Source organism: Ailuropoda melanoleuca, chromosome 6, assembly GCF_002007445.2.
Source record: "Ailuropoda melanoleuca isolate Jingjing chromosome 6, ASM200744v2, whole genome shotgun sequence".
NCBI classification, from domain to species: domain Eukaryota; kingdom Metazoa; phylum Chordata; class Mammalia; order Carnivora; family Ursidae; genus Ailuropoda; species Ailuropoda melanoleuca.
Genome location: NC_048223.1, coordinates 95,944,367 through 95,971,070, shown reverse-complemented (window position 1 = coordinate 95,971,070; position 26,704 = coordinate 95,944,367). Strand labels below are relative to the sequence as shown.

Here is a 26,704-nt window from a genome sequence, read left to right as displayed (position 1 = left end):
TGTATAAATTGACTGTGTAAGACCTAGAACAATGAAGGAAGACAATATGAATTAGACAATGAAGAAAAATTATATGCCAATGCGTCTATACTCCAGGATATAGTACCTGCTTGAATGAAGGGAGCTAGACTAGGCTGAGCTTCATTATGTACTCCTTTAAATGCACTTTAATTAAGAAGAAGAAAAACAGGGAGGGAATAACCACTTTTTAAAAATTTGTGAATCTAAGTGGGTGTTCCTCTCCCCTCCTCCCCACAGTTGTGATTTAAAATAAGGCAAATGAAAGCCTGGAGAATCTAACAGATGGATTAATCTAGTCTTCAACAAAATCAGTCACATACATTTTACTCTAAAATTTTAGTAAGTCAAGCAGTAGATGGTATTTATAATTTGCCATTAGTTATAAATACAGACTTTTGGCTTTTGAAAAAAACAAAGTTAAACTAAAACTAAAATCAGATACTTCAGCCCCTAGAGCCATCTTATCATTCTATTCTTTAAAATGGAACTCAGACCATTTGAAATAAATAAAACAAACCAAGACCATTAAATCCCAACCACTATAGGAGGAAAAGGAGGATAGTTTCTATGGTAATACCTTAGTAGGCAGTGACAAAAGTGCAGACCCAGTTCCAGTCACTGCATAACAAGACTTCACTTTGGTGAAATGGGGAACTTAATTTCAGATGTGTATCTCATTTGTTCTGCTTTCTAGAGATATGGCCTCTGTTTTATGTCCTAATATATAAATATAGATGCTTTACCATTTTGCCATGGGTTCCCAAAGGAATGCAGAGTTAGCTAGATAAACTACTATACCCACCATGAGGAAATACAGAAAATAAAATCTCTGTGGTCTCCATTTAAGACAAAGAATATTACACTATCTCAGTGACTATTTTATTTAAGGGGGCTTGCATCCTCATTCATCTCTTTTTGTAAGATTTCAAAGAAAGATTTTGTAATCTTTATTTAAACAACTTAAAAAGGTATGTATTTAGTTTACTTTTCCAGAATCTAAAAGGCACTTCTTTTATGCTAGACAATTTATTAACTCTTAATTATCCAGTTACTTCCAAACCTGATTGTATACGTAATTACCTTTTACAGGTATACTAATTTGCTCAATAAACATGTCAGAACACCTGTGCTTAGTTTGGTTCAACAGATAAAGTCAGTTTTTCCACAGCCTCAAGGCACAATTAAATTTGAAAAAAAGGGCAGTTATCAAACTCCACTGAAGCTGATTCACTAAGGTAGGCGTACACAGCAGGTAGCCATGGCTTACTTTGGGGCCTGATGCTTGCCTGAGTGCTTTATTAATAGATTTCTGGGACAGGATACAATGACAACGCTGTGACATTCTGACTAATGCGGGTAGCCACATGAACTTCAAAATGGGCAACAGACAAACTTTAAGATGAAGCTTAGTTGAAAAGCATCTATGTGTAAAGACCTATTGGCATCACACCTTCACTATGGGTTACAGAATTAAAATATAAAAAGAGAAATTAAATAAAAACAGCAGGGGAAGGACTTATCTTCTTGGGAAGATGAATGCAGCCAGTGGAATTAAATAGATTGTGATCTAAGTCACAATGCTTGCATATGAATCTGTATGATGGGAGTGCAAAAAGAAATCCCTACCTGACCTCTGGATAACCTAAACAGGAAATCAGGACATTTCTAAGCAAACAGGCTGTGTCATCCTGTTAAAATAATTGTTTCCATTGACGCTTTGCATTAACATTTACAGTAGGCCATCAGAAAAAACTCAAGCCATAAGAGTTTCTTCCTTGTAATACGTAAAACAGAACTTGGCCCAGAACCCTCAACATAGTTGAGGGGGTAAAGTCTGTTGATAATTAGGAGGACAAAGAAGGGGAGAGAGGGATAACAAACAGGTAAGAAAGTTGGGAGTATTAAGTATTTGCAGATTGGCTGAAAATAAATTAATAAAATATTTTTAAAGTTTTATTTATTAAAGTAATCTCTACACCTGACTTGGGGCTCAAACTCACAACCTTGAGATCAAGAACTGCATGCTCTATAGACTGAGCCAGCCAGGTGGCCCCATAAAAGGAATTTCATTTTAATAAGACTCAAGGGTAATAAGAGAGTATTCAATGATTTTAAGGAAATATTCAACAAACACTACAACTTAAAATGAGTCAGCTTTTCTTTTTTTCAGAATAATTTTTTAAAAAAGATTTATTCACTCACTTGAGAGAGAGCAGGGGGAGGGGCTAAGGAAAAGGTAGAAAGAGTCTCAAGCAGACTACGCTGAGCACAGAGCCTGACACCGGGCTCAATCTCAGGACCCTGAGATCACAACCTGTGCCAAAACCAAGAGTTGGACACTGAACTAACTGTGCCACCCAGGCACCCCTTTTTTCAGAATAATTTTTAAATACTTGCTATTTGGTCACAGTGCTTCAGAATGTTGGAAACTGGAACCACTTGGTTAGGAAAAATCAAGCCCCTCCAATGTCTCACCTAATCAATATTCTATGGATATTATTTGCTTATCTGATTATATTTCACTTGGAAAAAAAGTAGTTGCTTATGATACCAATAGTGTATTTATTCTATGCCCTATTAGATTCCTTCCCAACTCAGTTAAAAAAAAAAATCAAGCTACTTTGATTTTGAATTGATCATTTAAGAGAATGATAAATTCTGGGTCTCAACTTCCTGTCCTATAAAATGAAGGGGTTGTATTTGCATGTGACAAGCAGTCAATTTGACATTAGCAATGAAATGATGATGGTGACTGTCTTTGGATTCAAGGAGTTCTTCAGTGTGATGGAAGAAATATTCACAAAAGCCTAATTATGAACTAAGATGCTAATTACACTGACGGAGTTAGGTACAGTTTATTATTAGAGCATCCAACCTTGTTTGGGGGGTGAGAGGTAAACCTGAGAAGGCATCTGAGGTAGTACCCAAACTGAGTCTTAAGAAGGAGTTAATCATGGGGCGCTTGGGCGGCTCAGTCAGTTGAGCGTCTGACTCTTGGTTTCAGCTCAGGTCATGGTCTCAGGGTCCTGAGATTGAGCCCTACGTCGGTCTCCACACTCAGCAGGGAGTCTGCCTGAGATTCTCTCTCTCTTCCCCTTTGCTTCTCCCCATGCTTGAGCTCTCTCTCTCTCTCAATAAAATAAATAAAAATATATTTTTTAAAAAAGGAGTTAATCAAGGGAAAGACAGTGTTATTTCAAGCAAATGGGATGGCATAAGAAAAGGTACAAAGATGGGGAACAGTTGTGCTTATGGGGGAGTGTCATGCACTTTAGTTAGTGTTGCTAAACTTATCAGTGAGGGAGTAGTACAAAATGGGCTGGAGTAGGGGACAGGGACCAGATCATAAAAGGACATGTATGCCTTGTTCAGAAACCTTGGGAAAATTCTGAACAAGAAAGCTCACATGGTCAGGCTCATCCCTTAGATAGGCAAATCCAGCAGCTCTATGAAGAGTGGATTTGAGGAGAAAAAAACTAAAGACAGGAAAAATAATTAGGAGACTGTTGTGATAACCTTGAAATACACTGGGATAAACAAATAGGTCCTTGGGATAGAGAGAGGAGGATGGATAGGTAGTAGGCAGGTAGTTAGGATGGAAAGAAGGGGATGGATTTGAGAAATATTTAGGAGGAAAATTCCCTAGGCCATGATGATTGAATGTGGGACATGGCGGAGTGATGCCATCAACCAAAACAGAGAACATGGAAAGATCTGATTTGAGAATGAGGGAAGATGATGTGCTGACAGCTTTGGCCACATAGGATGTGGGACACACATCCCAGTGGAAATGTCTACCAAGCAACTGCATACATATCTAGGGCATACAGCATTTGTGACAGAAATTTGATGGAGAGTGGATGAGTTCACCCTGGTAGAGTGTATGAAGAGCAGAGTTCTAAGGATAGAAACTTCAGGGATACCAACATTTAGGGGGAAGGAAAAGGAAGCCACAAAAAAGACATAAAAAGAATGTTAAGAGAGTATAGCCTTTGAAGAAGAGAGATTTTTTTTTTAAGATTTTATTTATTTATTTGACAGAGAGAGAGTGGGAGAAGTGGGCTCTCTGCTGAGCAGGGAGCCCTATGGGGGGCTCAATCCCAGGACCCTGGTTCATGAACTCAGCTGAAGGCAGACGCTTAACCGACTGAGCTACCCAGGTGCCCCAAAGAAGAGAGAATTTTAAAGAGGATCAACATTATCAAACACAGCAGAAAGAACCAATAAAATAAGGGATAAAAAGGTCTTCTGGCCCTCCCTGGTGCCCTAAGTGAATGCTGTTTGAGCACTGTGGCAAAGCAGAGAGTAGACTGAGGAATGAAGGAGATATGAGGAAATAAGGAAATAATTATAAATAATTCTTTTTTTTTTAGATTTAATTTATTTGACAAAGAGAGACACAGTGAGAGAGGGAACACAAGCAGGGGGAGTGGGAGAGGGAGAAGCAGGCTTCCCTCTGAGCAAGGAGTCCGATGCGGGGCTCGATCCCAGGACCCTGGGATCATGACCTGAGCCAAAGGCAGACACTTAACAACTGAGCCACCCAGGTGCCCCTAAATAATTCTTTTAAGGAATGAGGATACAAAGGAGGAAAAAAAAGAGATCATAAATGTTAGAATGAGACTAGAGAAGATATCTCCCTGCCCGCCCTCTGTCTCTCTCTTGGGTAGGAAAGATTTGCACGTGTTTTTAGGCTACGGTATTGAGGGAAAGGATAAAGCAGAGGAAAGGCAATCGAATAATGAAACAAGTTCCATAGAAAGATAGGGTCATGGACATTGGAAGATGAGAGAACAGTGAATAAAATGGAGACCTATAATATGAGTCTGAGGAACAAAAATGAGGATACATGTGAATATAGATAAAATATTCGATTGCAAAAGCAACAGTGAGGGGCACCTGGCTGGCTCAGTCAGTGGAGCATGCGGCTCTTGATCTCAGGGTCGTGAGCCCCATTTCAGGCGTATAGATGATTTAAAAAATAAAATCTTTTTTAAAAACAAAGTAACAGTGAGAGATTGGTGGTGACAGAGATGAATAAAGGAGGCTCAAATGGGTTGGAGCTTTCACTCAAGAGTGGAAAAACAATGGTCTACAAATGGAAATGGGGATGAGGAGAACAGGATCTCTCATTCACACTGTGTAGCCTGTGAAAGAGTGCTTAGCTCCCACTAGAGGGCTACTGGGTTGGCATACCCCCACAATTCTAAGATGAGAGGGGAAGAAACCATTCTGCCAAAGCACTGAAGCTGTAGGGACATTCACGTTGAAACGTCTTTGGATGGCACACCCTAAGAAGAGAAGTGAAAAGATACGGAGTAAACAAAACAACGAGTGAATGAGACATTAAAAAGGTCGGGAGGCCAGAAGGAGTGGAGTAAGATGTGGAAAGAGCAGGGAGAAAGCACCTCACTTGAATGAGTAATCAAACATTTTAATCTCCTAGAAACACCAGGTCTCAGGAAGAAATGATGAAGGCTGTCATGAGGTTTTTAAAAAGGGCAAAGAAGCCTCTATCTGAACGTGGACTTTCTCAAGACATCAAGAGCAGCAGCAAGGGTCCTGGTAAAGGGGAGAGTCTATAGGGTGTTTGGTTAGATTTTTTTTTTTAAGATTTATTTATTTATTTATTAGATAGAGACAGCCAGCGAGAGAGGGAACACAAGCAGGGGGAGTGGGAGAGGAAGAAGCAGGCTCCTAGTAGAGGAGCCTGATGTGGGGCTCGATCCCGGAACGCCAGGATCACGCCCTGAGCCCAAGGCAGACGCTTAATGACTGTGCCACCCAGGCGCCCCTGGTTAGATTTTCTTAAGCACCTTCCAATTCTCAAGTCTTAGGATTTCATGACCATGAAAATCACTGAAACAAAGACTGAAGATAACTGAAAGACGATCTGACAATTAAGACAACACAAGAAGAGTCAAAGAAAAAGTAACACTCTAGGGACTAAACTGTCACTTACTATTAAGCACTAAAGCATTGTAATATACACCTAAGAAGGAAGTTCAGGAAAAAAATATAAATTATTTTTAAATCAAATAATTCCTTCAGCAATTTCATCCTTTCAATATATATTAGAAAAAATTTTCATGATGACACATATCCACTTGGCTCTTAAAAGGTCACTACTGAACAAAACCTCACTAAATTTCTTTTAGTATATGGTTTTATAGATACAGGATGTGCAATGCACCCCTTCCAAATGCTACCTGAATGTTAGCAGTGTTGAGTTCTCTCAGCCATCTAAATATGAGGATGGGTGGCTCTGTTGGCCCCCAAAGTTTCACCCCTAAAGCACGGAGTATGTACATGTACCTAGTTTTGGGGGTGTATTTGTTTTCACTTTTCAACCAATTTATGAGTCCTTCAAGGGCAAAGATAATAGCTCTTACTTCTCTCTTAGGATACTCAGTAAAAGCTTGTTGAACTGAACTAAGTTGTATTTCATAGAACACTTTGAGAAGCCAAAGTTTAAGGATTGTGTCTTTTCTGCAACAAAAGGAAAATCAGAAAGCTTAAAGCACAAGAAAAAGCTTCTAATTTAAACCACTGGAAAAGCTTTGCATAAATATTGTTTGAGTCTGGGACCCTTTCACACACAGATTACCTTCAATGGACCCTGAGAGAATGAGAATCTCTACACAAAGTTCACTAATCACCTACTGTTAATTTTTCTTTATCTCCATTTCAGACCATTAGTTGTATTTGTGTACAACTTTTCACTTGAACATCTCATTCCAGTGAAGTACAGGCTTTTCTAAACTTTATAAAAGGGAAACTGAGCTTCAGAGAGATTAAGTGTCTTGTTCAAATTTATATGTAAAGTAGGATTAGGATCTAATTTCTTCAATTTATAAGTTAAGTGCTTAAAACAACCAGATTAAGATTGCTTAATTCATACAAGATTTCCTTTTATTTTTATGTATAACCAATCTGCTTCCAAAAAGAATTCTTGGTAAAGTTTTTTAGAACACTGTTGTAAGATTCACACTGGATATGGTAAATACTATAAAGGCAGTCCAGGGAATTTTGTCATATATAGAGAAAAAGATCATATTAGTGAATATGGTGGTTTTGGTTAGAATACTCATTAGTATGTTAAACAGTGCAATAATTATTGCTGTTTTTCTGACAAAGCATACAAATATTTAAACTTCTCATAATCTATCCTCCCAACTCAAAGAAATCTATAATAGAAAAAGAAAATGTTTCCATTCAAAAAAAGAAAACAATTATTAGGGAAAAAATTCCTTATACATGAATAATAGGGAGTTTGGCAAAAATGTGAAATTAACATTGAGAGAAGAATAAAGTTCCCTGTTGAACAGTGCCATACTGAGTTTATATCTAATAATTAGTTTAATGAATGTATATTTATAAAGGCCAGCTATCACTATCCTTCATTGCTGGTAGACTATTCTAAAAATTTTAACCTATCCCTTTCAGTGAAAAAATTAGAAAGAATATTGATGATTAAAAACATTTAAATTTGGGACTGCCTCTTTACATTATACACCAGCTTTTGATTCCCAGGCTATGGAGAAAAAGATGTACTTCTTGTGTAACACATTGAAGATTTACCTCAAAATTAATCACAATATAATAATGTTTATATTATAAATAAGAAATACTCCATATTTGCCCAAATACACACTTACATGAATAATTTTTTCTCATAAATCTGTTACTTTTGCTTATAGTCATATTGCTAAGTACTTCTCTTAAAAGTAATTCTGACTGGTATAACTTTTTTGAGTGTTATTTTCATAGTACTCAGTAATTCCACTTTAAAAGACCTACAGAAATACTTACACAAGTGCCCAATATATATGTATAAGGATACTAACTGCAGCATTATTTATGTGTAGAAAAACTGGAGAGTCCATACATGTCCAACAAAAGGGGGTTTATTAAATAAATTATGGAATGGTTATACTACAGAACATTGTGAAGAAATGAAAAAGAATGAAACAGATCTATATTTATCAATATGAAATCATGTAGTGTTACAGGGAAAATGTAGCTTATAGCATAAACGATCCTCTTATCCCCCAAAAGCAAAAAAATTCTACAGGTTTGCACACAGTAGGTGCTTTTGTGTGTGTGTGTGTGTAAATGTACATTTTATTATTTTTTTGTTTTTTATTATTTTCTCAGTAAGCTCTACACCTAAGGTGGGGCTTGAACTTGTGACCCCAAGATCCAGAGTCACATGTTCTACCAATTAAGCCAGCCAGGTGCCACTAAATGTACATTTTAAAAGATCTGCAGGGAAACACAATGATAACTGAGAGACTAAAGAAGAGGAAAAAATGAGAGCTTTCTCTTTATACATTTTTACATGTCTGACTTTTTGTTTTAGACAGTGAACATGCAATGTCATTTTCCTGATTTTGATAACTGTAGATAGCTATATAAAAGTCACCACATGGGGAAGCTGGGTAAAGTATACATGGGACCTCACAAAACTGTATTTGTAACTTCCTGTGAGTCTGTAATTACTTCAAATTAAATAAGAAAAAACAGCGAGCATGTATTATTTTTGTAACTGTTTAATGGTGTTTGTCTGCTTTTTTGTTTTTCTGGTTTTCAAAAAATCATTTTAGAGGGTAATTTACCAAACTACAAAACAGCTCTAACCTTTACTCGCAAAATAATCACAAAAATCTATGAGTTCAAAATTTATATCAATAACTGAAAGTATGAGCATAAGTCACATACGTAGTTAAACACATCAACCATAAACCTCCAGAATTATGACACAGGAGCAAAAAGGGACAAAAAGGCAAAAATCATTTAGGTTCAGACTAATCCTTCATAATCTAAGCTCTTGCAAAGGGCAGCATACTTTTCTAATATCTGGACCTTAGGGTAAACTTTGTGAGATGTCTGGTCTTGTTATGTTCAGGAGTAAACCCAAATACATCTTCCTTTAATTCTTTGGCACTTCAAATGAATTTAGGATTGTCTAAGGAAAAAAATGCTTGCGGGAGGAGCTGTGTGAACAAGCTTGTTGTCCTGCTACTATATCTAGTCAAGCATTCGGATACTACAACTTTGGCAAATCCCATTAATACTTTAAGAAGTCAAAGACTTTAAAACTTCTAAAGAAAGTTCCTGTGAAGTAGTCACAGGGGCAAGTTTAAGCAAGCAGAGTGTGTATACAATATAGTAACAAATATAATGCAAACAAAAGAAGATTTGTTTAATTATAGTGGAAATAATTGTTATTTAAAAGTGCCTCCTTCCTCATCATAAAAGAACAAACTGGACTAGTGGCAAAAGAATTGTATGTTATGATGCGTTAAGATTAGGAACAGAAGACAGAAATTTCAAAGTAAAGTCTTGGCAGACGCCCAGTCTCCACAGCAAGAATTATGGCCAAACAATTCCTTCATAAGTTCCAAGTCTTGTTCATGTCCCTTTAGGTAACTCCAAAGTTGTTCATCTTGAGTCAAACACAAGTATATATATTTATCAGGGTTCGTCTATCTTTCTGTGGTGAAGTATATCTGAACTTCTTTCCTAAACTTTATAACCAGCTGGGGGTATAGTAGAGAAAGATGATCAGACTACGTATAAAACGGTGGAAGTAAGTGAGGGGAATAATGAAAACAAGGACGTGGGTGTTCGGAGTATTTCCCTTACCAAACAAGACTATGACAAGAACTATGGTCCTTTTAGTTCACCATGATGTAGATCTGGCACATCGGCCTCACCATCACCCCGATGAAGCGCGCTAAGTGCAAGAGATGGTAACTGCTGACTCAATCAATTAATCACATCTGTGCAACGAGGCATCCCAAAATTCACCAACTTTAGCAATGAAGATTAAGCACCCCATGAAAAACATCTCTCAGAAGTAAACTGTACAATATTTTTCTTCACAGATTTCATTAAGCCATTAAAATACACAGTGAAATAGTTCAGGAAACAGTTTCCCAAGGTCATACAAGAGTTATGAAGAGAAGGAGGACTCCATTCTATTTCATGATTTCCTACAAAAGAATGTCCTCATCAACACACCATTTGGATACTTCAGTGGCTTTCTTTTTATACTCCTTAATTTCTATCCTTTAGCCAAGATAGCCTTCTGAATCTACTAGTCTTCAACTTTATCTTCATTGATCTCTCAAATTGTCTAGTTCTATTTTATTGTCTACTGTTCAATTCTGTTTCCTCAGTGGCTGGCTATGGAAGGCACTTAAACATTTGTTGAATAAATGAATGAGTTAAAGAAGAAATAAATGAAAATCCATACATATATGATGCTTTTTACAGCAAACAGTTTCAGCATTCTACTAAAATATGTTTAATTTATTTACACCTGTCTTTTTCCAAAGGGGTTTTAAAAGGCAACTTATAAAAAGACTTGCAAGAAACACAATAACTGAGAAAACTCAGGGCCAAGAAAAAGTGAAGGTAGAAGATGAAGTTAGTACACAAAATGCGCATGTTAACTCCACATGAAGAAGGCACCGTGAAACATTGTGAACCACACCATCAGTAATTAACAGCAAACAATTATCAGTGGCTAGACTACCAAAATTATCATCTGTTCATCCTGATTCTGATTTTATCCATTTTCAATCTATCCTCCTCAGAGCAGCCAGGATAATCTTTTTTTTTTTTTTTTAAGATTTATTTATTTGAGAGAGAGAGAGAGAACAAGTTGGGGGGAAGGACAAAGGAACGAGAATCTCCAGCAGACTCCAAGTTGAGCTTGGACCCCTATGTGGGCTCAATCTCACAACCCATGAGATCATGACCTGAGCCGAAATCAAGAGTTGAAGCTCAAATGAATGAACCAACCAGGAGCCCTCAGAATAATCTTTTAAAAATGTAAATCAGAGTATGATACTACACTGCTTAAAACCCGTGAATGGCTTCCCATCATATTTAACATCCCAAACTACTTAACAAGGCCCTCAAGGCTCTACATGATCTGGCTCTGATAATCTTCCCAATTTCATTTGCACCTCTCCTTCCCTTGCTCACTACTTTAAAGCCTACTATTATCCTTTCTCTTTCTTGACAGCACTTTAGGACTTTGCACTTGCTTTTCCTTCTGCTGCCAGGAATGCTATTTCCCCATATCTCCCAATTTCATCCACATATCTACTCAAATGTCATCTCCTTAAATGTGTTCCCTGACAACCCAATACAAAGTGGTACCCCTTACCCCCAGTCACTATAACATTGACCTGTTTTGTTTTTCTCACAGGATCTAAATCTATTTGAAATTCTATCTAAAACTGTTTAGAAATCATCACTGTTGGTTGTGGATTTTCCTTCAACAAAATGAGATTGTGAGAGTAAGGGTCTTGCCTATCTTGTTCACCACTGTATCTCCAGCATTTAAAACAGTGTCCAGAGCAGGTGCTCAAATATTTGTTCAGTACATGAAGAAATATCTGAAAATAGAATAGCTCTTGGTGATCTGGCTTAATCTGGGGAGCTTTCAGTTTCCCTAGAGCAGTGAGGGCTGAATAACTGTTTTTAGTTCACTTAAAATGCCTTTGAAAATCTAAAAACACTGGACCCTCTTCTCAGTAAAATACACATACAAACAAAATTTTGTATGAACCTCCTAAAATCAATCCGTGGTCCCCAGATTAGAATCCCTAATCCACAGGCATGTAAGGGCCTTTATGCAATGTAATCTACATTTAACCAATTCTTGTCAATGAAGTTAAAGGCTGAGAGTAAAAAGAAAATCAATACAAAGCTACAAATCATTCCTAACAGATTTCTCTACAAAGTAATAGAATATAAGAAAAGTCAAATGAAGAATAGCCATGGTTAATGGCTGCTTAGTCTTCTCATGTAGCGTATTGTATTGAGAAGCCCAGATTTGCAATTCATCATTTAAAAAAAAGGCATATGTGTTGATGACATATATAGTAAGAAAACAGATTTGCATTTATGGTTGCCTCTTTATTTTTTTTTATTTGTTATTTTTTAAAATATTGCCTGTGTGTATGTATGTGTCTGCGTGAGTATGTGCTTGTGTGTTTAGGATACATTTTTTTTAAAGATTGTATTTATTTATTTGACAGAGATAGAGACAGCCAGCGAGAGAGGGGACACAAGCAGGGGGAGTGGGAGAGGAAGAAGCAGGCTCATAGCGAAAGAGCCTGACGTGGGGCTCGATCCCATAACGCCGGGACCACGCCCTGAGCCGAAGGCAGACGCCTAACCGCTGTGCCACCCAGGCGCCCCTATGGTTGCCTCTTTAAAAAACAGCATAGACTGTACTGTTGTTCCAACTAAATGAGATCATACTGGATCAGGATATAGATAGAACAAGTCAAGTTCCAAGAATTGATTAAAAAAAAAAAAAAAAGAACTAACCTGCACTGTTTTGGAGGAAGAGAAATTTCTGTGGGTACCATTAATAAAAAGATGTGTAGGGTCACAAAATGACTTAAAATGTATTATTTATTTATTTTTTGAAAGAAGGCATAATTTAAAATGATTTATTTATTCATTTTAGAGAGAGAGAGACAGAGAGAGCATGAGCAAGGGTAGGGGCAGAGGAAAAGAATCCTGAAGTCAACTTCCTGCTAAGCGTGGAGCTCAGACACAGGGTTTGATCCCAGGACCCCAACATCATGACCTGAGCTAAAATCAAGAGTTGGCCACTTAACCGACTGAGCCACCCAGGAACCCCAAAAATGTATTCTTTAAATTACGTCAGGTCAAGAAGCAACAGAAGATAAAGAATATTTTTAGGTGTAAAACTCCTCCTCTGCCTACCAGGGAGGACTTGGTGTCAGATAAAAAAGATCAGCTGAACAAAGTAGCTTTTGTCCCCTACCGCTCTCTTCTATAGCTATAGGTGCTTACAGGTAAGTTAATGTGTAAAGTAAACCATCTGGGCAAAAAATTTCTGTAAGTTCTAAAGGACCTTGAACTTTTTTCATCATATTCTTAACACCACTAAACAGTAATACTATTTTCTTTGTGAGAGTTTTGGCTTTGTTTTAATGTTCTTATTATGGCAAGTGTTAGGATTTTCTGTCTTAAGGAAAGGTACAATTAACCTGAAAAAAGTCACTTCAATTATATTTCCTTTCTAATACTAAGAGACATTCTTTACAACTAACAAAATATAGAACTTACCTTGATCATTTTATCAAAAGATCTCTCCTTCAAATTTTTCCCATCTTACTTATAGTGTATTAAAGAAAAAAAGTAGCAAATATATCCTTTATTTTCATCCAGGTATGCATACTGTGGCTCCGTAACAACAGTCCTGATGATTCACTAAGGAGTCTGACAACTGTTAGAATTTGAACTCCACATGAGCTGGTATTTTAATTTCCCACTTAAATCTTTTCATTCTTCACAAGCAATCTTGTGTTACTGTTTCATGCTTCTTAAAAACAAGTTATTCTGTATGACTGACTGACTGGTTTACTGCATCCAAGCAGCACTAATCCTGTGGTAATTATCACCCTTCATAAAATCCTCAAAATGTTTTTTTTTTTAAAAAAAGGAAGTTTAACAAATTATTGTTGAAAGCTTACTATTTTTCATTTTTGTATTATTTGTATTTTAATATTTAAATTTCATCTATCTACTGAAAGACTTATCTATTTGTTATCACAGCCCTCTGTTTTAACCAGGTAGTTCTAGGAGTCTATAGATTAAAGTAATGCAAACAGTGGTCCAGGTAATTCAGTGTTAAACTGTGTGCTGTAGAACACTGTTTTGCAAGACAGTAAGAGGTTTTCATTTCTGAAAAGTATTCAGTACTCAGGTTTGGGGAAAAAGGGAATACACCTTTACTCTCAAAACTTCTCAAAGCCTTTAATGTGCTGATGAAATTTTGCATTTATAAGAGAGGGACAAAATATGTAGGATTTCCTAAATTTATTTGACCATAATCTACTTTCCTTATGACTCACTGTTCCAAACAACAGTAGTTTAATAAATGCTCCTTTATTTAATTCTGTTTTATATTTGGTCATTGCCAATCACTTAATTAAGATGTATATTGCCTTTGTCTAAATTCTTGTAATTCTCCTGTCCAGAATATTTCTTTATCCATAAAAGAATAAGCAGCTGGTTTTGGAGTGATAACATTTCTTAGAAATAACCTATGTTACTATTTTAGTATCCCTAATGATGACTGAGATAAATCAAGAAATGTTTGTTATACTTTTACTTGAGAAAGCACAGAAATGTGTCATGCATTTTTAGAAATACTCATCAAAAAACTGAAATAGAAAAATAAAATTTACTGCTTTTAAAGAATGTTTATAGAGAACAGGAACTTATACAGAATATCTCAATTCCTAAGAAAGGTGTTTCTGTACTTTAAAAAAATGCTTTTGAGTATAGCTAAAAGATTTGTATTCACTTATTCAACATTTATTAATTGTTCACTATGTGTTAAGAATAGCGTCTAGGCAATGGATGTACAACAGTGAACAAAAAGGGCATGATTCTTGCCCTCGTGGGCTTGTAATTTAGCTTTTTTCTTTTATATTGCCCATATTATTATGAATACTTACTCTAGAATTGTTTTATTTTTAAAAATACCTTTGATGTGGTTAAGACTATAGTTAGGCTGGTACTAAAAAACCTCAAACCTACAACTAACTTGCTAATGAGGAATGGCATGAACCATGAAATATAAGCATATAGTTAACTGGAAGGCAACAGAAGCCATTTTACTTGTACATTAGAAGCACATATCATTTGTGTCTCACAGTCTTGTGTTTTACAATTACTTTACATTAAAATACTATGAGATCTAGTTCTTTTCAAAAATTGGTGCTGGGTCAATTGGATAACCATACAGAACAAAATGAATCTTGAACCTCCACTCTACACCATGCACAAAAATCAATTCCAGATGGACTATAAACCTAAATGTGAATGGTAAAACAATAAAACTTTTAGAAGAAAACACAGAAAAATATCTTTATAATGTCAGGGACAGGCAAAGACTTCTTACACAGGACATTAACAAGAACTAACCATAAAGGGATAAACTGGATTTCATTAAAATCATGAACTTCTATTTATCAAAAGACAGAACTAAGAGTAAAAAGACAAGCCACAAAGCAGGAGAAGATATTTGCAATTACATATATTTGACAGAGTACTCACATTCAGAATATACAAAGAACCTCTGCAAATCAGTAAGAAGTAGACAACAGATAAAATATGGTAAAAAACCCTGCACAGGTTACTCACAAAAGAGGATATTCAAATGGACAATAATATATGAAAAGGGATTCAATTTTATAAGTCAAATAAAAAAGTACAGATTAAAAGCACAATGTAAAATTACTGTATACCCACTGGAATGGCTAAAAAGAAGAGACAGATAATACCAAGTGATGACAAGGATGCAGAGCAACAAGAATTCTTCTACACGCTGGCTGAAGCATAAACTAGCACTCCCGCTGTGGAAAACTGTTTCACAGCGTCTATTATAACTCATCTTATGCATGCCCCTGAATTAGCACTTCCACTCCTAGGCAGACACCTTAACAGAAATGTGTGCATATGTTCACCAAAAGACACACAAACAAATGTTCACGTTAGCACAATTTCTAAAAGCAAAATTTCAATCAACTCATATGTCTTATCAATAGAATGTATAAATTATGGTATGTTTGTATAATGGCAAACCTCACAGAAAAGGGAATGAAGGAACCACAACTACATGAAACAACATGGATAAATTTCACAAACATGTTGAGCTAAAGAAGGAAGAACCTTCTTCTTAAAAATTAATGCTACATAATTTCATGTATACAAAGTTCAAAATCAGGCTAAATTTATCTGTGGTGTCAGGGGTTGTGACAGTGGTCATCCTTTGAGAGGGAGAAGGGTAATGGCTGAAAGAACAGTAAGAGGTAGGATGTCTTTCGAGGTACTTACCGGTAGTTTTCTTTCTTGATCTGGGTATTACCAAGATGAATTCACATTGTGAAAATCAGCAACAGTACACTGAAGAATTGCCTGAATGTATGTTTATGTCAATAAAGCTTCTATTTGAAAAGTGCTATAAGATCCAAATATATTTTGCACAATTCAAATTCTCTCTCAATTTCTCTACATGTAGTTCAGAGGAATGTTCATTCCTCTTTCCCCTGGTTTGCCCAAAATCAAATACTTGAAAACAAGATCTGGGGCACCTGTCTGACTCAGCCGGTAGAGCATATGACTCTTGAACTCAGGGGTCATGAGTTCAAGCCCCACATTGGGCATGGAGCCAAGAAAGAAAGAAACAGAAAAAGAAAGAAAGAAAGGAAAGAAAGAAAGAAAGAAAGAAAGAAAGAAAGAAAGAAAGAAAGAAAGAAAGAAAGAAAGAAGAAAGAAAGAAAAGAAAAGAAAGGAAGAAAGAAAGAAAGAAAGAGAAAGAAAGAAAGAAAGAAAGAAAGAAAGAAAGAAAGAAAGAAAGAAAGAAAGAAAAAGAAATCAAGATCTAATCCTAGATGGGGAAAAGAATATTATGAGGTCATTTTCATGACACAGGATTGTAATAGGAAGAAAAAAATGGTATATCTGACTCATATCTAGGCTAATAGGAACCACATATTTGATTTTCCTCTAAGACTTTAGACTATATATTCCCAGGTTTTTAAAAGGCTTTTCCTATGACAAGGTATCTAGTCTGTCATGAGTTGGAATTCTACATGCTCTCCAATTGTGTCTAAATCACCATGCAAAGCTCAAGGCACAATCGACCCCAAAGCACAGTGGTCTACCCCAAATATCACCCTTACACGAATGCAGTCTAAGAATTCCCAGCAAACTGTTGGTTTGTTTGGAGGTTAACTAAAACTATCAGATCTTTTACATATTATGTCAGATTTCCTACATCTTATATATCTTTAAATTAAATTAAAAAATATTAAATTCAAGGGGGTGCCTGGATGGCTCAGTTGGAAGAGCATGCAACTCCTGATTCCAGGGTCATGAGTTTAAGCCCCATGTTGGGTGTAGAAATTATTCTAAATAAATAAATAAATAAATAAATAAATAAATAAATAAATAAATAAAGCATTTAATATTTTCCTTGCTAAATTTATTTATTTATTTTTTAAGATTTTATTTATTTATTTGACAGAGAGAGACACAGCCAGCTAGAGAGGGAACACAAGCAGGGGGAGTGGGAGAGGAAGAAGCAGGCCCCCAGTGGAGCAGGGAGCCCGATGTGGGGCTTGATCCCAGGACCCTGGGATCAAGCCCTGGGTCGAAGGCAGACGCTTCAACTGAGCCACCTAGGCGCCCCTCCTTGCTAAATTTAACCTTGCTGGCCTTCACATCACTCAAGCAGCATTGTTCACTTATCACTACTAATAGCATATTGAGTCCATAGGTAACCCTCTTAGCTTTGTGTCATCTATATATATAATTTCTATTTCTTCTATGTATTTATTATCCCAGTCATTATTTTAAAAATATGTTGATTTCAAACTATCAAAGATAGACATCTAGAAGGTGATGCCAGAGTCTTGAAGCATTTCCCAAAGTATGTTTCATGTAATACATTCCAAAATGAGTGAGGGAGGTGTTCTGTGATGAGTTTGGGAAATGCTGGGTTACCAGAGAATTTCTCAGTCCTTACAATTCTAATGTACATGGTAAGTCTCTAAGAGGGAATTAGAGTATAAAGTGTTTCTCAAACTTGGCTGACTTAGAAACTCCTTTAAAGAAGTCTTTTCTTATCCTGAGAAATCACTGTTCCTGGAAAGACACTTAGAGAAACACTACTCTGGGGTGATAATGATACAACAGCCAACTTCTATGGGCAAATTATTGTTTTATTTTTATTTTTTTTAAAAGTAGGCTCCACGCCCAGTTGGGGCTTGAACTCATGACCCTGAGATCAAGAGTTACATGCTCTACCAACTGAGCCAGCCAGGTGCCCCAAGAGATTGTCTCAGTAGCCTCAAATCCACCTAACTGCATTATCCTCCAACCTACCTAAACTTCTTCATATTGTCAAAAGATTATCAACATACTGTCGAATGCAGCAATGATATATCTTACTAGTCTAACTTATCACAAAGTGAAAAAGAATTGGGTAAAGAGGCTTTAGTATTAGGATTAGTAAGCCATGGATACTCAATCTACTGTGAGAATTATATTCAGTAAGAAGCTATAAAGATGAGATATACATTTTGAAGTTTCCCACAAAATTGGCTACATCTTAAAAATTCTGGTGATGAAAAACTAATCTTCAGTTATATAAAAACTAAAATTCGGTTATATGGGACATCTGCTTTTCTAGTGATATTTAGTGAAATATTTCTGCGTATTAAGTTATAGGGGTACCTGGGTGGCTCAGGTGGTTAAGCATCTGACTTCAGCTTAGATCATGATCCAGGGGTCCTGGGACTGAGCCCCATGTGAGGCTCCCTGCTCAGTGGGGAGCCTGCTTCGTCCTCTCCCTCTGCCCTCCCCTCTCCCCCTCCCCCACCTGTATTCTCTCTCACTCTGCTCTCTAAGAAATAAATAAAATCTTAAAAAAAAAGGGGGGGGGCGCCTGGGTGGCACAGTCGTTAAGCATCTGCCTTCAGCTCAGGGCGTGATCCCAGCGTTCTGGGATCCAGCCCCACATCAGGCTCCTCCGCTGGGAGCCTGCTTCTTCCTCTCCCACTCCCCCGCTTGTGTTCCCTCTTTCGCTGGCTGTCTCTCTCTGTCAAATAAATAAATAAAATCTTTATAAAAAAAAAAAAAAGAATGAGTTTTAGGGGCACCAGCCTGGCTGAGTCAGTAGAGCATGTGACTCCTAATCTTGGGGTCATGAGTTCAAGCCCCATGTTGGGCTCAAGCTTACTTAAAAAAAATGAGTCATAGAAAATTATCACTCAATTCTGTATAACATATAAAGAATATTATAATAAAAATAGTTTGAAATGTTTGTTTTCATACGTCAAAAGAATTTTACATATTCATCTGAAATCCATTCGAAAGATTACATTTAACAAAATAGATAGTCTTTGTAAAAGAAAATAGACACATGTAAGTATACCAAAATCCTTCTTTCAGGGAATTAATTTCAGAACTGGGGGTAGGAGGATGATAGGGTTTACTTATAAAAAAAAAAGTTTACATGGGGCGCCTGAGTGGCACAGCGGTTAAGCGTCTGCCTTCGGCTCAGGGCGTGATCCCGGCGTTAAGGGATCGAGCCCCACATCAGGCTCCTCCGCTATAAGCCTGCTTCTTCCTCTCTCACTCCCCCTGCTTGTGTTCCCTCTCTCGCTGGCTGTCTCTATCTCTGCCGAATAAATAAATAAAATCTTTAAAAAAAAAAAGTTTACACATACAAATCATATTAAAACAGCACATTTAAAATTGATTGAGACAGTATATTCACATAACGCGGTACCAGTACCACTAGTCCTCTGCATTGTCTGTGGGCTAGTAGACCTTAAGATGTTGTTGAGATAACTGGCTTCCATTAGCAAGCATGTGATTGGCAGGATGATGAAGTCTTTTCACTCACAGGTCAGCTATTTCCTTTTCTTTAAAAGAGGGCAATTCTGATGATCCATCTTTTAGCTACAGTCTCTCATTGAGTCCCAATTCTCTTGCCTTCAGCTTTGATATGGTTCTAACTTTCCTCTTGTATCAGCTCATACTTGTCATCAACTCCTCTATTCAGAACAGCAAATATCAGGAGTTTGACCTCAGGGCAAAGTCCGGGTGGGCAGGTAAAATTTGACCACTGGACCTACTTCCTAATCTTTCATACCCAGCAATTCATGAAGCAGTATCAAATTCAAACTAAAAAACAGAAGCATGACCCCTTATAAGTACTATGAAAAGGGCTCTTTTGCCTTTCTAAGTACACTTGAAAAGAACTGTCAGCCACCCTATTAAGACAGAAATGGATCACAGGCTAGAAAAAAAAGAAGGAAAATGCAGAAACCCAAATGAAATGTAAATAAAAGTGTTAGCACCCTCTTTATGTTTGGTGATACTGTACTTCATATAAAAATATTAAAATAACATTCTATGAAATGTCTTCATGAAGTCAGGAACATTAAAACACTACTGAAACTTTAAGGCATCTTTATTTAAATAACACTGACATCTGAAACAAAAATCTTCTATCGCCTCATTTGAGACTTTAAAGACTAATTTTATTTTCAGTCCATTCCCATACTTGGCATTTCACCACTTAACTATTTATAAATTAATTTGAGAAACAAATGTATGTGAAAAATAATTATCTTTGTCAAGTTATTAAATCCAAGCCTCTAAAATGATGAAATTCAAGTATGTCTCAGTGGTCCAGCAGCTAAAGACAAGAATTATTTGCATCTTCTTGTTTCAGAATGCAAAAGTACAAAAATAGAGTATGATTAAATTTTAACAATAATTAGGAAAAATTATTTTAAGCCCCTTTTTAAAACTAGAATACATTAAAAATTACCTCATTAAAATTTATCCACTAGTAACTTACACTGAATACTAAAGAGTATACTTTAAAACTGTGTTTTATATTAAATAGGTATTTCTACATAAATCTTTAACAGTTCTACATGTGTCATAATAGATTTCAGAATTTTAAACTTTTCTAATAGATTTTTTTGTATTCACTTAAAAGTTTCTAAAAAATAACATTGATGAGGAAGAGCCAACCAGGACTTAATGCCTGGAAATGCACATACTTAAAAAGTAAATTCAACCAAAAAGACTTGAGATGTTTATTAATATAAATGTATAATGTAAGTGTGCCTTAATAACAATTCCCTAGTGAGGGAATGCTTTACATATGCTTGTAAAGTGGCCTTCTTTGGTGTCAAATGATGATAGTCTTTGAAGGAGGAAAGTACCTGGGATTAGAGTTTTAATCTGCACTGAACCAACCTCCTATTTGAACAAATCAAATAACAGAATCTTTACGCACAGTTTCAAATGTGGTCCTATTCACAATCCTACAATGTGATTACAAACTAGTTAATACCATACAAATTCATACAAAACTGACAAAATATCACACAATAAATTTCAAATTTTCTGAGAACAGATTATTTGTATATATTGGGAGATATCCTCAAATTATACTCTTTGGTTTGGAGAACATATTTATGTCCTTGTAACAGGGAAACCTACCCCAGTAAGTGGTTATAACCTAATTAAGAAATGAACATACAGCCAAACCTATTTCCATTCGGCTAAAGGACTCCATTTTCTGTATTAGATCATCTTGTTCAGGGCAATAAGACCTCAACAGAGAGAACTCCTTCTAAAGCAAATAGATCTACCTTCTATAGAAAGAACATCTTTGGGTAAACTGGAATAAAAGTTCAGAGTCCACCTTCTTCATTTTCTACTATCTTCTCCAACTTAGTAAGGATAATCATTTCTGGTTTGGCATAATACATGAGCACTGACTGCAAACAGAAATATTAACATATCTTATATGTTCAGTGCTTTACAGATAAAAAACTGGGAAATAGGGGTAACATTTTCAGTTTCCTTCTCAACCTGACTTGAAGATACACCATTTATATCCACATGACTCACTGTCCTGTAAGTATTTCTACCCAGTTCGTGGGGGTTTTGTTTCTTTAAAAGAGTTTTAAGTTCCACAAGAACAAAATTCTCTTTTACATTACTTTTGTGTCTATTTCAACTGTATCACACCTCTCCAAATAATCAGTACATAGTAGTTCATACATATTTATAGAAGACTGGTTTGGAATTAAAGCAAAAACAGCTGTATTCTCACACATTCACTGAAACTACTCAAATTGGTCCTGCTCCAAACATCACCGTGTTGGTCTATTTGCATCAACAATGAAGACCCACCTTCAGGCATCTCCATCTCCAAAGGGGATGGGACCATTAATAGACTGATATCACAATGGCTTTGTAGTTGTTTTTTTTTTTAAGATTTTATTTTTAAGTAATTTCTACACACAATGTGGGACTTGAACTCACAACCCTGAGATCAAGAGTTGCGTGCTCCACAGACTGAACCAGCCAGGTACTCCCACAATTGCTTTGTTCTAATTCCATCTCCATTTGGTTCTTCTTGCCAAGGGCAGCAGCCATCCTGTTGTCAATTCTGAACCCCTGAACCCTCTACCTTGGATCTACCCCTCCTCCATACTCTTGTGCCTCCCAGCTCTATTAAACTCCTTAATCCTAGGATTAAGAAAGAAAAAGGAGGGGGAAAGAGGAAGAAATGAATAATAAGAAAATATGGGGGAGATGGAAAAAGGGTAGGAAGTAAATAAAGAAAATGACAAGAAAGATGTCAAAAAGTAGTAAAATGATTAGAAGAGATAAAAAAATTATCATATTTGTTACTCTACTTAACTGACCAGAAAAGAATTATATAAATGTATAATTACCTTTTAAAAAGTAGTTTTGTCCTTTTTCATGGAGGCATACAGAAAATTTACTTTATTTTTTAAGATTTTATTTATTTATATGACAGAGAGAGAGACAGAGAGAGCAAGCACACAAGCAGGGGGAGCAGAAAGCAGAGGGAGAGGGAGAAGCAGGCTCCCTGCTGAGCAGGGAGCCCAATGTGGGGCTCAATCCCAGGACCCTGGGATCATGACCTGTGCTGAAGGCAGACGCCCAACCGACTGAGCCACCCAGGCACCCCCAGAAAATTTATTGAAAAACCATTCTTTACCACAGTTTTAAGCAAGGGGCTCCTTTCTAGGTTGTAATAATTTACATTTAACTTGGGTCCCGACACTAATTATACCACCAATTTTCATAATAGGACCATGAAATCATTAAGAAATACCTCAAACTTCAAGTGTCATTAAACCAAAGTATAAAGTTAAAGTATAAAGTCATGTGCTTAGCAGGTAATGAATAAGTTAAATATTCACCGATAAGAGCGGTCCATGAGGTTGAAACACCAAATAGATACACAAGTTCAGAGAGAAGGGTCAAACATATAGTTATAAAAGAAGCACTTTTCCAAAGAAAAAATTGTTTCAAGGCAAACAAGCATTTCTGTAGCATTAAGAAAAAAAGAGAGAGAGAGAGGCAACAGTAGAAAGCAAAAAATGAAAGCTACATTATTACATCTTACTTGTCTGAGGTCAATGAATGCTAGCTGCAGGGTATCCCCCTGGAATCCTGGCACAGGCTCAGAGCTGGCAAACACTATTAAAAAAAAAAAAAGTAAAAACAAGATTGCAAAATATACAAGAATTTAACCACTAAATTAATTTCTACTCATTACAAATGTATTATAATATTTACACGTAACCATTTCAAATGAAGACTATTTATGACTTTCAATTTCCACTACTGAGAATGTTCTCCACACCCATTACCACAAGTATTTTAATAATTTTAAACTTCTAATCTACCATTTAATCACCATAATCCTTAATTACAATAAATTTAGAATGGTTATCCCACATAAAGTTCAAGAGTAGTAATATACTTCAATCAAGAAAAGTTTTCTGACTCTATTTAGCCTTAGGTGAATGATTATAGAAGTATTTTGAAACTATACCAACTCCATGGCTGTCAACATATTTCAAAACTTCTCCTTTGTTACAGAACATGCTTATAAAAATCCTACCTCCAGCTAAAAGCAATAATGGGCAGACACATAAAAAGTCAGCTTTACATGCAGACAACAGGTAAAGTGTTCTAAGTAGCAAAATGAGGATGATGCAGGAATGTCTGTTCATGTCTTCTAATAATTTTTTTTCCATAAAGGAATCCTACCTCTTTAAAAACTAAAAAAATATTTTCGGACAAGATTGAAAAATATTTCGAAAGATTTTTTCTTTTTTCTTTTTTTTTTTTTAAAAAGATTATTTATTTTAGGGAGAGGGAAAGGGGCAAAGGAAGGAGAGAGAAACTCTAAGCAGACTCTATGCTGAGCACGGAGCCAGACTCTGGACTCCGGGATGGATATCACGACCCAGAGATCACAACCTGAGCTGAAAGCAAGAGTCAGACGCTTAACCAACTGTGCCACCCAGGAGCCCCTCACAAGATTTTTTTTTCTATAATTTTCTTGTAGAAATAATTTTAATACTAGTAACATAGCTTGTTTAGTTAAGTTGGAGACAATTCCAATATTATTTTGAAGACAAAGACTGTTGACTCACAAAAAGGACCTATCATTTTACATGCAAGCTTCTCTGATACAAGTAAGAATGCTTGCAAGCATTCTGTGTTTTCCTACAAAACATTACAGATTTTCCATTTATAAATTTATCTAAGCCAATATTTTAGAAGCCATTTAAATTTGCACCCTATATATATAGTTCTTGGAATAACAAAAAATAATCCTTAAGTTCAGTGTATTATGTGTGAAATATAGTTTAGAAAGGCTCAGAATCGGGGCGCCTGGGTGGCACAGCGGTAAAGCGTCTGCCTTCGGCTCAGGGCGTGATGCTGGCATTATGGGATCGAGCCCCACCTCAGGCTCCTCCTCTGGGAGCCTGCTTCTTCCTCTCCCACTCCCCCTGCTTGTGTTCCCTCTCTCGCTGGCTGTCTCTATCTCTGTTGAATAAATAAAATCTTTAAAAAAAAAAAAGAAAGAAAGAAAAGCTCAGAATCATATATTTAATTTTAAATACATGAAAGCCTAGCATAGCTTAATTTATCTGCCATTTTTAGGGAATGAAGACACCAAAATAAGTTTTTTTGTTGCTGTTGTTTTAAGATAATGTTAATTTTTTAATCTTAAGCATTTTTGATTGAATTTTAAATTGTAACATAATACTTCCTTCATTTTTAAACTTTTTTTGAGTATTCTAAATATTATTTAAACATTCCTTAATTCTCTGGATTACTATTAAGAATGCTTTTTATTCTATACACTACAGTAAATTCTGAGGGCTGCCTTATTAATGCCCCCCCTTTTTTACATTAAATAGCATAGAATGCTGTACTGTTTGATTTCTTATGTCTAGCTCTTACAATTTTTCTGCCTTCTCTCTTGCAGTTTTAACATAAATTCTTATTCTCTGCTCTCGCATTCATCTTATTAATATGCTGCCTTTAATAGTCTTGAGCTGGTCAGTCAGCTAATTGACTACTAGAATTGTGTCCAAAGTAAGAGGAAATAACAGCCTGAGCAAGGGCCTCTCCCACAAATAAGGTGATGAGTTCTATATACGCTTTTGAGTATATGCACTTTTCAAGTAGGAATAACCTTTTTGTTAGTCAGAGGTACACCATTTTTTTCCTTTACTTCTTGGTTCTCTCCTATGTACTACATATAGTTACAGCCATTAGATAGGTGACTACATTCACTTTTCTCAGGCCCCCTTTTCCAGAAAACTAAGATTTATTGAGCAAATCTAGCCATACTTTTCATTATTTAGTATAATTCACTCACATCATTGTCTTTTCATACAATGAAAAGTGGCATACTTTCATACTGTGGTGACCCCATCACCCCCAACCATGTCCCAAATAATTGAGTTGTCTTTCTCTAGTACCAACAGGTCCTAACTGAAAAATAATAAGCAAAATTACAATTACCTCTTAAAAGTAAAGGTATTTTTAAAAAAGTAGTTTTCTTAAGACCACCCAGCATATTGTTGGCTTTCTTGGCCCCAGTCTCAGGCTACTGTTTCCAAGTAACAGTTAACTATGAGTCAATCCCTAGAGGTCTCCAACCAAGGCTGTAAATACTGGCTCAGCTTCTACCATCTCCACATACACATACACATACACAGAAAATAAATACTTCCTCTAACACAGGGAGACTTACTTTATATATCAGGCATAAAAATAAGTTCAACTTCTATTACACTTGCAATCATTATCTACTTTATCTCCCAGAATTTTTCTGCACTGAAAATGATCTGTCATTTTCTTTTCTCTCAGTTCCTGTTTAAGGTACTATAGTTTAAGCCCTGTTACTTGGCATTAAACCAATGAGCTTAGTGTCAAAATCATAACAATCCTATAAATTTATATAGCACTATATAGCTTACAAAGCAGTTTCTCATACACCACCTACTTTGATCATCACAATAACTTATTTTAGTAAACAGGACATGCAAATGATGGATCAAAAATCTTAGTAGCTAGAAGAGACACTCTCTTTGAAATACCTCCACCAGTCCCCTGAAGGCTTGGCTTAAAAGTCACTTAGTCCTTCATTTTATAGATTCAAAAAATTAAAAGTGAAATGACTTGCCCAGGATCACATAGCGAATTATCCTAGCATTCAATCCATTGATCCAGAATCTGATTAAGTATTTACCTCTCACCTTTTATCCTCTCACAAGAACCTAACCAATATTGAAGTGCAACTTACTAGTTCATAGCTCTTGGGACTTTTTCTTAAATGTCTCTTAGGGATAGGAGACAATTTAGCAATCTCATAATCATCTGGTACAGAGGATATTTCTAATTATATGCTATTTAATTTGTTCAATGGCTTCATATTTTTTCCTTTACTTCTTTAAAACTAAAATTCAGTCAATCCTGTTGTTTCTATTTTCTGAAATAACTTCGGCCTAAATCTGTCTCTATCTTAGTTTAAGCTATTTCCTATTTCTTGCTTGCCTGCTAACACACACTCTTACCTGGTTTCCCTACCACCTCTCCATCCACTACTCTTAGTGTGATTTATGTAAGATGTAAATGTAATTTGTGCCAATCACAGTTTAACATCTTTCGATGGTTCCCCATCATCTTCATGATAAAAGCAAGACAAATAAGGTCCTTTATAATCTGGCCTTTGCCT

The 26,704-nt window shown here is 36.1% G+C and overlaps 1 protein-coding gene across 2 annotated transcripts in view; it reads right to left on the bottom strand.

Annotated features, from left to right (window-relative positions):
- EXOC6 (exocyst complex component 6) overlaps window positions 1-26,704 on the bottom strand; it is a 236,130-nt gene that overhangs the window by 13,471 nt on the left and 195,955 nt on the right. For both annotated transcript variants that reach the window (XM_019796276.2, XM_002916102.4), the window contains exon 20: window positions 23,066-23,139. In XM_019796276.2, coding sequence (XP_019651835.2) covers window positions 23,066-23,139 — 74 coding nt within the window. The remainder of the gene's footprint in view (window positions 1-23,065; window positions 23,140-26,704) is intronic.